The sequence below is a fragment of the Pyrus communis genome, chromosome 1 (assembly GCF_963583255.1).
Source record: "Pyrus communis chromosome 1, drPyrComm1.1, whole genome shotgun sequence".
Lineage (NCBI taxonomy): Eukaryota > Viridiplantae > Streptophyta > Magnoliopsida > Rosales > Rosaceae > Pyrus > Pyrus communis.
Window position 1 is genome coordinate 2,339,644 of NC_084803.1, and position 11,846 is coordinate 2,351,489.

Genomic DNA, 11,846 nt, shown 5'->3' on the forward strand with positions numbered 1-11,846 from the left:
GACACATTTTATTTGTAATATGCACCTATTTTTAATCATTAATTTCCTTATAATTTCGTATAATTCTTGTACATGTACACTACTTTGTTTAATGTTGCAACTTAAATGAGAACGGAAAAATTCTTATCGTTACCCAACTTATGTATTATAATAAAAACGGATAAAAAAAATTCATATTTATATGCATAGTTTAGATATTATAACATCAATATCTCGTGGTGGGTGTGGGTGACAGCCACTCCAAAACAACTTTTCAAATGGGAAACGAACCACACTTGTGAAATGCCGAGTGTAGTTGGCGACAAAGATATTTTACTTAGTCCTTGCCATCTTTAGCATCCAAACAAAAACCCAATGGCCCTCTCGATCCTCATCGACAACAAAACGGGTGAAAAGCAACCTCACAAATAACATGTACAAAAGAAATAGGTCCGATGACGTGAATATGCTGATGTAAATTCAGTGCCTCACATGAAAAGAAAAGAAAAAGAATATTTAGGTGGCAGCTCAGATGACGTGGCCTTTTTTCATATGCAAATTAGGCAAGATTCGGCTTGACTTACCAACTTCTAGTCTTCTTGTTACATGTTTTAATTGTACTTGATTTATATATCTTAGATGACTAATTAACATGTAATGATTGCATAAATAATAGACAAAGTTATGTACAATTTGGTATTTTGAAATTCTTAATAACATTGTGGTCACTTTGTATAGATAATGACATGCATGGTGTTGTAATATTTTTCTGTAGAACCCTCCCAATAATATGAGTAGCTTCCTAGCAAAGACAAATTGAGATTGGTTAAGCTGTGGACAATTTAAGATTTCTAACTAATAGAAACAAAATTTCTCATAAAACACGTGTGGATAGTTGTGAACCATAATTGATTTGTTTGACTCATAAATCATGATTATATCGGTCAGAAAGTTACTGGTTATTAATTTATATGCATGCGTATATAATTGAGGATGCTAATATTCGTCAACATTCTGCACTAGTATATGATTTGTACACGTCGAAAATGTCCAAACAATAGACGTACACGATGCCATGTGTATATAGATGGAAAACCATTTTTCATGTCTTTCTGTCTTTGTTTAGTGCATGACAATCCTAATTTAATCAAACAACAGATGAACTCAGTTTCGATTCATTAACATTTCTCCCAGGCAAAGGTGTTCGTTCGGTTAATTTCCTGGAAATTTCAATGAAGTTGACGAGTGACAGAGAATATATATAACATCATATAAAACCAAAAAAATGATGACGTACACAGGCTTACGTTATGCAACATATGACTTTGGATAAACATATGACATGGATACGAGGAAAACTTTTTACCTCTACCGACTTGAGATTATGAACACGATCGATACACGGTTGCTTGCTTGAAGCCTTTTCACCTTATAAAATAGCAAGAAACTACAATTAATTTTCTATCTTGAATATTATATTGACTTCATGCATTATGACGTTTTATTATATTAAATACTAGCTCTTTTAAATGCGTTCTTACATATGTCAGTTGACTTTATCATGTAGTCTTTTATATAAATTGTGATTATTTTTGTTAAATTATTTAAATTTTAATAATTCACTCTTTCATATATTAATTTTTTATTTGATTATTAAATTTTATTAAATTGACCTTTTATTATATTGAATTCTGCTTTGAAAATTTTGAAAGTTTCACCCTAGCTATCCATGGTGAAATTTGGTTGGTATGAGCATGAAAACTCCGATTCAAGGTTGTCCTTACCATACTTAGTAGAGGGAAAGATAGAGGGATGGAGACCCATCAATAAATCAAGGCTAGTCGACCCCTTTAAATACGTTTTCACATATGTCAATTGACTTATTACATGTAGTTTCTTATGTAAATTGAGGTCGTTTTTGTTTAATTATTTAAATTTTAATAATTTACCTTTATTATATTGAATTCCACTTTGAAAATTTTGAAAGCTTCACCAAAATTTTGTTTATATATATGTATCTTGGTCTTAAAAAAATAATGTCTACCAACCTTCTATGTATAACTAATTTAAATTTGGAATTTGTCATACGTGTCGTATCGTGCACACAACCGACATAACCAATCTATACAAATGGTTGGAATCTTTGTGTACAACACCATCTCGCATTCACTCCTGAATTGGATCGTACAATAATCATGGTCTTAAGACTCTGACATGGTTAAAGCAAAAGAAAGACTTGTATTTGGTCCGTGGTTTTCTTCCACGTTGTGATGGACTTTTCTTCTCTTCCTCTTCGTGCCAAATGGCATAAGATCACTATGAGAATCGTCACAAGGATATTATTCTTTTGTAAATATCAGTTTACTATCCTTACCCTTATGTTTTGTGATTTTTAACATTTAATACATCAAGTTTTTTTTATTCCAAAGTTATATTTAAAGTATAAATTTTATGACAATCTTATATATTTGTTAGTCAAACTGTTAAGTCTTCCAATAACTAATGACGTAGAGCTTATGTAAACAATAACTAGACGACACATGTTATTAAAAAAATTAATTAAAAAAAAAAAAAAAAAAAAACCCGAGAACTCCTTCGTCTTCCCCACCTCTCCACCCCTCACCCACCGACATCCTTCCTCTTCCCTGATACCCACCCCTACCACCAAGCCTTTTCTCCTTCCCCAAAAACCCAGCCCCTTCCCTTCCCCCAAAATTCCCTCCCTCCCTCCCTCTTCCCTGCTCGACAGTAATGTACTTCTTCTCACCCTCCATTTTTGTACAATCCTAATGAATTCCGATCCAAATACAATCAGGCTTCCAAACAAAGGATGCATCGGACAACACAAACGAATCAAACCCAGATAACCCTTTCGGATCTGGGTTCTGGATTTTGATACAAACACAAAAGCAAATCAAAATCCTGCAATTTTAATAATTCCAGAAGGGAGGGAGGGAATTTTGGAGGAAGGGAAGGGGCTGGGTTTTTGGGGAAGGAGAAAAGGCTTGGTGGTAGGGGTGGGTATCAGGGAAGAGGAAGGGTGTCGTTGGGTGAGGGGTGGAGAGGGTGGAGGGGATTGAGGGGTGGAGAGGTGGGGAAGATGAAGGGGTTCTGGGTTTCTTTTTTTTTTTTATGTAAAATTAATTTTTTTAATATTTTTAATAGCACATGACGTCCGGTCATTGTCCATGGATGTCACGTCATCAGTTAATGGAAGACTTAACAATTTGACTAACAGATGTATGAGACTGTTCCAAAATTTACATTTTAAGTATGATTCTAGAACGAAAAAAAGTTAATGTACTAAATATTGAAAATTAGGAAACATAAAAGTAATAAACTAATATTTACTCTATTCTTTTTATAATGTATGAAATCATATCAACTTGAAAAATATTGAAAGACTAACACACACTAGCAGGGAAAGACAAAAAAAGAAAAAAAAAAGGGAAAAGCAATGACATTAGGTGGCCGACAAACAAACTACTACGCTACTTGTGTTCATGTACACTTATTTGTGTCCTTTAGAGGACATAATTTCTTTTGTTCTGCGTTTGTGCACGGTGAAATTAATTTTAAGTGGTCGGTCATTTATTAGGGCGTGCACGAGTAACTGTTGCTGGGTAAATACTGTTGGCTTGGTTACCAAAATGTATAACCTGACAGGCGAGGAGTTGAGGATTAAACTCCAAGTCATAGGGACATCACGATATACAGGCATATTAACTTACAAGGAATAGAGTAAGGAAAAATCGGTATCATTTCTATTCATTTATTTACAAACGACTAAAAAATGAAAAAAACGTGTGGATTCTGTAGGTTTTACGTATAATTTACTAAAAAAATAAATGTATGTACAGGTACTATTTATCTCATACTCATCTATTCTTATACTTATTCATTCTTATCTCCATATCACGTAAGTAACAAGCTTTAAAAAAAGAATCCTAGTACTAATGAGTAAGGATATTTCGTAATTCGTATTAGTTGAGAATCAAATGAAATCATCACTGAATTCCACATATCATCTTCGGATTCAGCTCCTAAGTTAACTAGGTCATCTAAGACCATTATATGGGGACTCACGACCCTCCTTTATGGTATGCAATTCTAGGATTAGAACTTTGCTCTAAAATACTTGACTAAATAACTTTGCTCTAAAATACTCGACTGAATTACACATTTAAAGGCCTTTGAATTACACTATACAGGTGTGCTCCCGATAGCTCCTCATTTTTTTTTAGAACTCTAGAGAATAACATGCATGCCCGGTCATGCCCAATTGATTTGGAGGAATTGCCAGACGTGAACCTCAATAAGTCACCTTATTTTTTCAGGGTAATGCTAGTTAGGGATATCAAAATTTTAAACCAAACTTTGTAAACAATATGACAGTTGTTGATGATTAATTTATTACTTAAGTATTAATTAACGTACTTAATCTTTATTAATGACACATCATATGATTTGCCAATTTAATTTAAAATTTTGAATTAACTAGCATTATTCTATTTTTTTACCAACTTGAGGCACAAATAGTAACAAACATATCACTTTCTGGTTTTAAAAATGAGTCATAAACGAGGGGAGTAGCTGTCAACATCTTCAGTTTCTGGCAACCTAATTTTGCTAACGAGTTCACACTTCACATGCAATGCACCTGATTTCAAGTCAGTTGAGGTCGAGTTGGGTCAAATATTGATCGATCCTTTCAGAAACGTACACATGTAGTTGTTTCACCACATCCAAAATTTTCAAGGCAACCTTTACTAGTTATTTGACTTTTAGGATAATCAAAAACCATATTTGATAAAAATTGACATTTCCAAATTATTAATTGATAATTACAGTACTACCACTCTCTTGAATTAAATTTTATGGTACTTTTCACACTTGCATTTATCAAATGGATTTCCTGCATTCACACTCTGTCTCGGGGTTTCATGGTTAAGTTGCTTTTCGACTTTTGCTTCTGTTGCTTTTCGGCTGTTGCTTCCAGTTGTTTAAGAGACCATAAACACATTAAATTGATCATTGTGCTCTAGTAATTAATCCAGAAACGGAGATAATCAACTTCGTTACGAGTTCAAATCATTGTAAATTAGCAAGTAATTATCACAAGATTTGTTTAACCGGTCAACATGCATGAGTCTCCGACTCTATGATAATAGAGTGGTGTGTATATACACTAAATATTTCAAAGAAAAATTTGTGTGGGAGTCACTGGACAATGATGAATAGCACTATCATTCATTCAAAACGTGTCACTTAGTAAGTATTATCTACAATATTTATTGTAGTTTAATATTTAATTTTTTCTTAATAAATTTTTCTACTAAATAATTACACCTCCCATTTTTTTCCTCAATTCCTCCTTTCCTTTTTCTCGTCAAATTTTCTTCCAAGCCGCGTTTCGCCTCTTTTCTTTGAAAAATCTGAAGAAAATAAGAACCCACCTTCTCTCACTTTTCATATCATGGAATCTAGAAGCAACCGATTTTGTCCTTTTTTTCAATTAAGTATAGAAAAAGTTCATATAAAGTAAGGTGTGGTTGATTGTCTTGTCTAAGGCTGACTGTACCTAATGCTTTGCGGATAAAGATCGTCTCCTATTCCACTTTTCTTTTTTGTTTTATGTGATCACAGTTAAGCCACGTTAATATTTTATATTATTTTTTATAGAGATAATAAGACAAAAATAAATAGTAAAATAAAATATTAACGTAGCTTAACCGTGACCACACAAATAAAAGAGCACGGGAGGGCAGACAATCCTTGTCTGTGCTTTGCTTGGTTAGTCGTCTACCTTTGCTTTGGAAATCGGTTCGGAAGTAGCTCTTATAAAAGGGGCACTTTCTTTCATTTCTGAAGGCTATCCTAATTAGGGGTGGAAAAAAATCTCGAAAATCTCGAAAATCCCGAACCGAACCGAAAAAATCCCGATCTCAAAATTTCGATATGGGATTCGAGATTGGCTTCTCGATATTTCGGGAATCCCATACCGAACCGAAAATATATAATATTAATTATTATATATATATTTATACATATATATATTATTCTTTTATAATTGATGCTAGTAGTTTCTAATTCATGCTCTGCAACCTGGAATGCCCTACACCTTGTATATTTTTCATGTTCTGTTTGATATTCATGTGGATTTTATTATTGCTGCTGCCATGGCTGATGATTTCAGAAGGTTTGATTCTTTTGTCCCTCAACAAATTACAAAAAGGGTTTAATTAATTTGAATTTTGACTATGATAAAAACAGTTAGGCATGCCAGTGTTCAATTAAATGGTAGTGTGAATGAAATGAAATTCCTAGTTCATGAATGTGTTCTTAAATTATATATTTGAAGAACAATTCATAATTTCAAATTTCAATTTGGGATTCCCGATTTGTCCCAAAATCCTGAAAATATTTCGAGATTCCCGAAATTTGGTTTGGGATTGGTCTTCAAATTCCCGTCCCAAAAAATTTCAGTTTGGGATTTGGGATACTAGTTTCGGTATGGTATCCCATACCGAACCACCCCTAATCCTAATACACAAATTTTTTTTTTTTTTTTTTCCTAATAAATGAGCTATCGATAATTATAGCAAAAAACATGGGGTATTTATGCGACTGATGTCCTTCTTTTGATCCTACGAAAAGGGAGAAGCTCCTCAACAAACTACTAAATTGTAGGGAAGGGGGATTTTATCATATGAACTTGGCTTGATTAACACACAAATATCTAATATCCAACAAAGATGATACAAATTGAATCTACCATTTTCAAACGGTAATTTCCTCATAATTTGCTGTATAGAAATTCAAACCTCATAAGAAGAGATAAAGATGCTTCCATGATTCTATTGGTTCATTCAAAATGTATGTAGGAGATGATTTTATAGGGTGGTTGATTTTCTCAATCACAACACGGTTGATGGTTTCTTTGGTTCTAAAGTGAAATCTTTTTTTTTTTTTTTCCTCCTATTGATGCATATATTTCTGAAGAAATGCAAGGAAAGGAGTGGGGCAAGCTGTGAAGGAAAGGAAAATTATATAAAATATGGTAAAAATTATATTTAAAGCTTACCACGTGGCAAGTTTTGAATGAATTGTAATGTCACTCAGCATCGTTTAGTGGCAAACCAAGCTCCACACAAGTTTTTCTTTCCCCCAACCAAAATCAAATGTTAAGTAGCACCTAGCAGTCAAACATTCAAGTTGCAATATAAAAACACGACGGAAAATATGTATATGGTTTAATTTTAACTATTCCCATATACTCACACTTAATCCCTTAATACTTTATTATGTCTCAAATTATGTATGTACTCATCTTGTGTGTCTTATACATTTTATTTTATCAATTGATTTGAAGAATACATTAGGTTCAGACGTGGTAGGAGCTTTTTGGTTTCATAGCCAATTTTTACATTTGAGATCTGAAACAACAAAAATCACAATGGCACGAAAAACCAGAAAACCTCGCCAATAGGGTGAAACCAAATATTGAAGAAGAGAATTATTGAACCAAATACAAGATACATCATATAAATGTCCTGAGAAAGCTAAGCCATCATCAACTATATTTACTTTCTGAAAAATATGCCGGATAAATAACGATGATATGATCCATTCAATACCAAATGGGAAGAAAATAATCATCTAGCAAGAACTCATAGTTCCATAACTGCATGCAACACACTTGGGTTATGTCGACTGCTACAAACGGTTAACTGATCTTAAAAGGACCACGTGAAAATTAATTGAAAAAGCTATGGAGATATGAACAGATAAAAAGTCTAAGGTTGGTTGAAAGTTGGAAGGTACTCTAAGCTAGCACACAAGTGCCCGACAATTTCAAAACCGTGTTGTGCCTTTCTGATCATATCATGCGCGTGTAAGCTGTGGCTTTCTTGAAATCTTGATCAGTCAACAGATTGACAAACAAGACCAAACCAAACCTAATTAAGCAGCTTTATATAAAAATTTAAAACTAGCTACTCTATCCTCTATAGCAATTCTTTGGTATATTTATAATATAGTTATGTGACATTAGTTCACTTATTTTTTTATTTTTTATTAATACACTTTAGCAATAAAACTTTTTTATATTATGTAATTTTATTATAACACGTAAAATAATAAATCACGTAACTTATATTTGATGTAGCCATAAAAATTTCTCTATATTTACAACTAGTTACGAGGAAGGAGTGCTAAACATGCCGACTTATATATATATATATATATATATATATATATATATATCTTATCTAGAAAAGTCGGAGCCTTGACCTTGACCATAAGAATTTCAAGACCGACATGGCAACATGGCTTTTATAGCCTTTTCCTGTTTACTCCTTCATCGCCATCTCTCTACATAAAATATCAATTTCTAGACAGATAAATCATGAAGTGACAAATCTTAAGAAAATACCTTGAATGTCTTCGCTCTCTCTTCTTGCTATTTCCTCCCTCTTTCCTTTCCTGCAGCATATTCTAATTGATAGTATTGTCTTTGCCCTCCTCATAGCTGTTAGCTATATATATGCATTGCACAGCGCCTGAGTCCTGAAAATTCAGAAAGATTATTTGCTCTACTACTTCCAAGCCTTTTTATCTTCATCAACAATGGACTCAACGTGGGTGAACACTTCTCTCGGCCTTAATCTTGTTCCGTTATGCAGTGCCGATGATCATCAAGCTCCTGCCACTGTAAGTAGTATTATGAATTCAAGCTTTTTGTTGTTGTTATTGTTGTTGTTGTTGTTGTTGCTGTTGTTAATATCATTCTTTGATCCCTTGTTTCTGGGTTTGACCTAATTTTCTTGGTAAATAAGTTATACGTGTACATATTGGAACGTCTACTTAATCTCCAAATTAATCTGCTTTGAAATCAGATGCAACACGAGCTTGAACGGGATTATGCTCAATTCCAAGGGAATAACGCATTGGTGAAAGAAGAGGTGAGTTAAATTTGTTCTACGTGTTATATATAGAATGAAACTAAATGAAACTATGGGGACAGATTTTGCACATCCTTTTACCTTATCCATAACCCTATTAATTTTGACCATTAATTTCTCTTTAATTAATTTGTTCAATCCAATAATTAGAAAAAGAGAGATTGAGGGAGGTGAGAAAACGTGTGTAGAAATCATTTTCCTAACACTATTTGTCACCATTAATTAATGACGAAACTAATTAAATTGGTCTTCTAAATTTGATCATGTTGTAGCAGGTAGCTAGTCATCATGATGTGTTGGCTGAAGAGTTGAATAGGATAAGTGTGGAGAACAAGAAGCTGACTGAGATGCTAACTGCCCTCTGCGAGAATTACGACTCTTTGCAATCCCATGTGAGAGAATTGATGATCACCAAGCAGCAGCAAAACAACTCATCTGATATTTATAGGAAGCGAAAGGCAGGCAGTGAAGACTACAACAACGTGATTGGATTAATTAGTCCCGGGACTAATACTGACACCTGCTCCATCAGTGATGATCAAGAGTACTCATGCAAGAGGCCAAAGGAGCACACCAACTTAAAGATTTCTAGGGTATATGTTCGCACCGATGCATCCGATACACGCCTGGTAAGTCCTATTCATCAAATTAACCCTATCCCACTACTCCACTGCATCACTTGAGATTTCTAGGGTTGTTTTTCTTCATATACTATGGACTTCCATTAAAAATTTATTTGATTTTGATTTAATGCAGATTGTGAAGGATGGATACCAATGGAGAAAATATGGTCAGAAGGTCACAAGAGATAACCCGTCACCTAGGGCTTACTACAAGTGTTCCTTTGCCCCAAGTTGCCCTGTTAAAAAGAAGGTACATATTAATTCATTACTTGAACCCCAATCTTCCTTCTTACCAATATATATGAACTTCCAGAGAGAAAAAAGAAAGTGAGATTTCTTCTTTGGATACAACTATATTGTATTTGGGGTGTGGGATTTGGCGACACGACAAGGTAGCTATATATATATGGGAGTTAAACCTCAAACTTTTCACTTACAAAGTAAAAAGAACTACTAGAGATCATAGTATTAGTTCAAAACATGAGATTATATACTGATATTCTTACTAAAATCTCAGGTGCAAAAAAGTGCTGAAAATCCATGCGTACTGGTAGCTACATATGAAGGAGAACACAACCACATGCACCCTGAAAGCCGAGCTGAAGTTACACTAATAGCCCCAGTATCTCCAAATCAGAACCAGCAGCTTATTACTAGTACTCCACTTTCCGTTTCACCATCCATGGCAAAGAGATCTGCACCTCCAACTTTTTCATGTGACATTAACCGGATAAGTCCCAATACTACTATGTGCCCCCAAGAAACTGAAGCAGCGGCGTTCCAACAGTTTTTGATACAACAAATGGCTTCTTCCTTGACCAAAGATCCCAATTTCACATCTGCTCTTGCTGCTGCCATTTCAGGAAGAATTTCAGACCCCTCATGATCCGAAAATGGTGAAAAGTGAAAAACCCTAATTAGAGTTACCTTACTATCACTTGGGGAGAGAGAGAGAGAGAGAGTCATGTGGTTTCCCCCTTTTATTTTTTATTTACATCACATATTATTTGAGAGTTTTAATCAATGTGTAAGGATGTAAATAGTTACCAATTATTCACTCACATGTATGCAATTAGTATGAGAATCTGAAGAGTCGTCGCATATCAAGAAGTTAACGAATCTTGCATAGACTTATAATCCAGTTCCAATTGGTTAGGCGCGTGAGGATTTGAAGAGTTGTTCTTAAAGTTAATGCACCTAGTAGGGCCAACTCCTCACATATGACAAATTGGTTTTCGAAAACCTGAACTTCCTTAAGTGCTCTAAATATGTATTGTTCGTCACATATGGATATAGTTAACTTCCAGATAAGTTGATCAAGACTTCTATTGAAGCACCCTTGTACTAAGTAGTGTATGGATTCTTTACACATATTGGGTTGGAATTGCAAACATTTAAAGAAAGAATATATATCAACGATGATTCAACATGTAGGGGGTTCGCTTGTGGGAATAATTAATGTCACAAACACCACTGTTTCCGCTTACAAAGATCAACAGAAATCAAACAGAAATTGCAAAGAAAAATACAGAAATCCAAATTATAAGATTTTATATGGAACGACTTGAAGGTGCTGGTTGTATCAGGAAAAAAAAAAGTTTAATAATATTAAGGCCGGAATATTGGACAAAACGAATTCAAAGCAACCATATCACTTGGAGTAGCTTATAGGAATATGAAAACAGTACATGATCAACGTCGCGGACAGGATAGGATAAAAAATGGACAAGAAAATAATGGGCTTAAAAAATTGGGAGTTTCAAAAAAAAAACTTGTGGTACTGTTCATTTTAACGAAAAATCACATTTTTAAGCTAAAAAGTCAATTCTGGTACTATTCACTTTACCCTTTATTTTGTCTTTATTGTTAAAACTCAAAGTTTTCAAACTCCTTTCATTAGTTTTCCGTAAAAAATTTCTTGAAAAGTTTAACTAGTGGAATATATAGTCGTGCGTGATGCAGCCGTATAAATTGACTAATTAAAGAACTACTACTGCGTACTCTTCAATTTTTATTTTTTATATAACAAAATAAAATAGAAATGCTAAGGAGACTCTCTAAAAGTTAGACATTTTATGAATTTTCTATCACCTCACAATTTAACGTTAATTTCAGTGTCAACATTATAAAAAGTTATGCAAAAAACATGAGGTAATAGAGCGTTCATGGAAAACCTCACTTTTGAGATAGTCACTTTAACATTTCTCTAAAATTCAACATGTAATTAATACCACTAATTGTTTTGGTTTTTTTTCTTTCGAACTTAGAATACAAAAGTCAA

General features: G+C 33.7%; 1 protein-coding gene across 2 annotated transcripts; it reads left to right on the forward strand.

Moving 5' to 3' along the window:
• The first annotated feature begins 8,381 nt into the window (after positions 1-8,381).
• LOC137747168 (probable WRKY transcription factor 40) lies at positions 8,382-10,684 on the forward strand. Of its 2 annotated transcripts, none has more exons than XM_068487205.1 (5): positions 8,382-8,691; positions 8,877-8,942; positions 9,215-9,571; positions 9,699-9,815; positions 10,083-10,684. In XM_068487205.1, the coding sequence occupies exons 1-5, from the start codon at positions 8,608-8,610 to the stop codon at positions 10,449-10,451; spliced, it is 993 nt and encodes a 330-aa protein (XP_068343306.1). In that variant the 5' UTR covers positions 8,382-8,607; the 3' UTR covers positions 10,452-10,684. The 2 variants fall into 2 exon arrangements, with proteins under 2 accessions (XP_068343306.1, XP_068343315.1); XM_068487214.1 differs by having other exon boundaries at positions 8,384-8,691; positions 9,218-9,571.
• The last annotated feature ends 1,162 nt before the right edge of the window (positions 10,685-11,846 follow it).

Excerpts from the sequence above, each read along its gene's own strand:
- LOC137747168 (XM_068487205.1), top strand. The coding sequence starts at position 8,608 with ATGGACTCAACGTGGGTGAACACTTCTCTCGGCCTTAATCTTGTTCCG. Across the intron at positions 8,692-8,876 it reads ATCATCAAGCTCCTGCCACT|ATGCAACACGAGCTTGAACG; the intron begins GTAAGTAGTATT and ends CTTTGAAATCAG. Across the intron at positions 8,943-9,214 it reads ACGCATTGGTGAAAGAAGAG|CAGGTAGCTAGTCATCATGA; the intron begins GTGAGTTAAATT and ends ATCATGTTGTAG.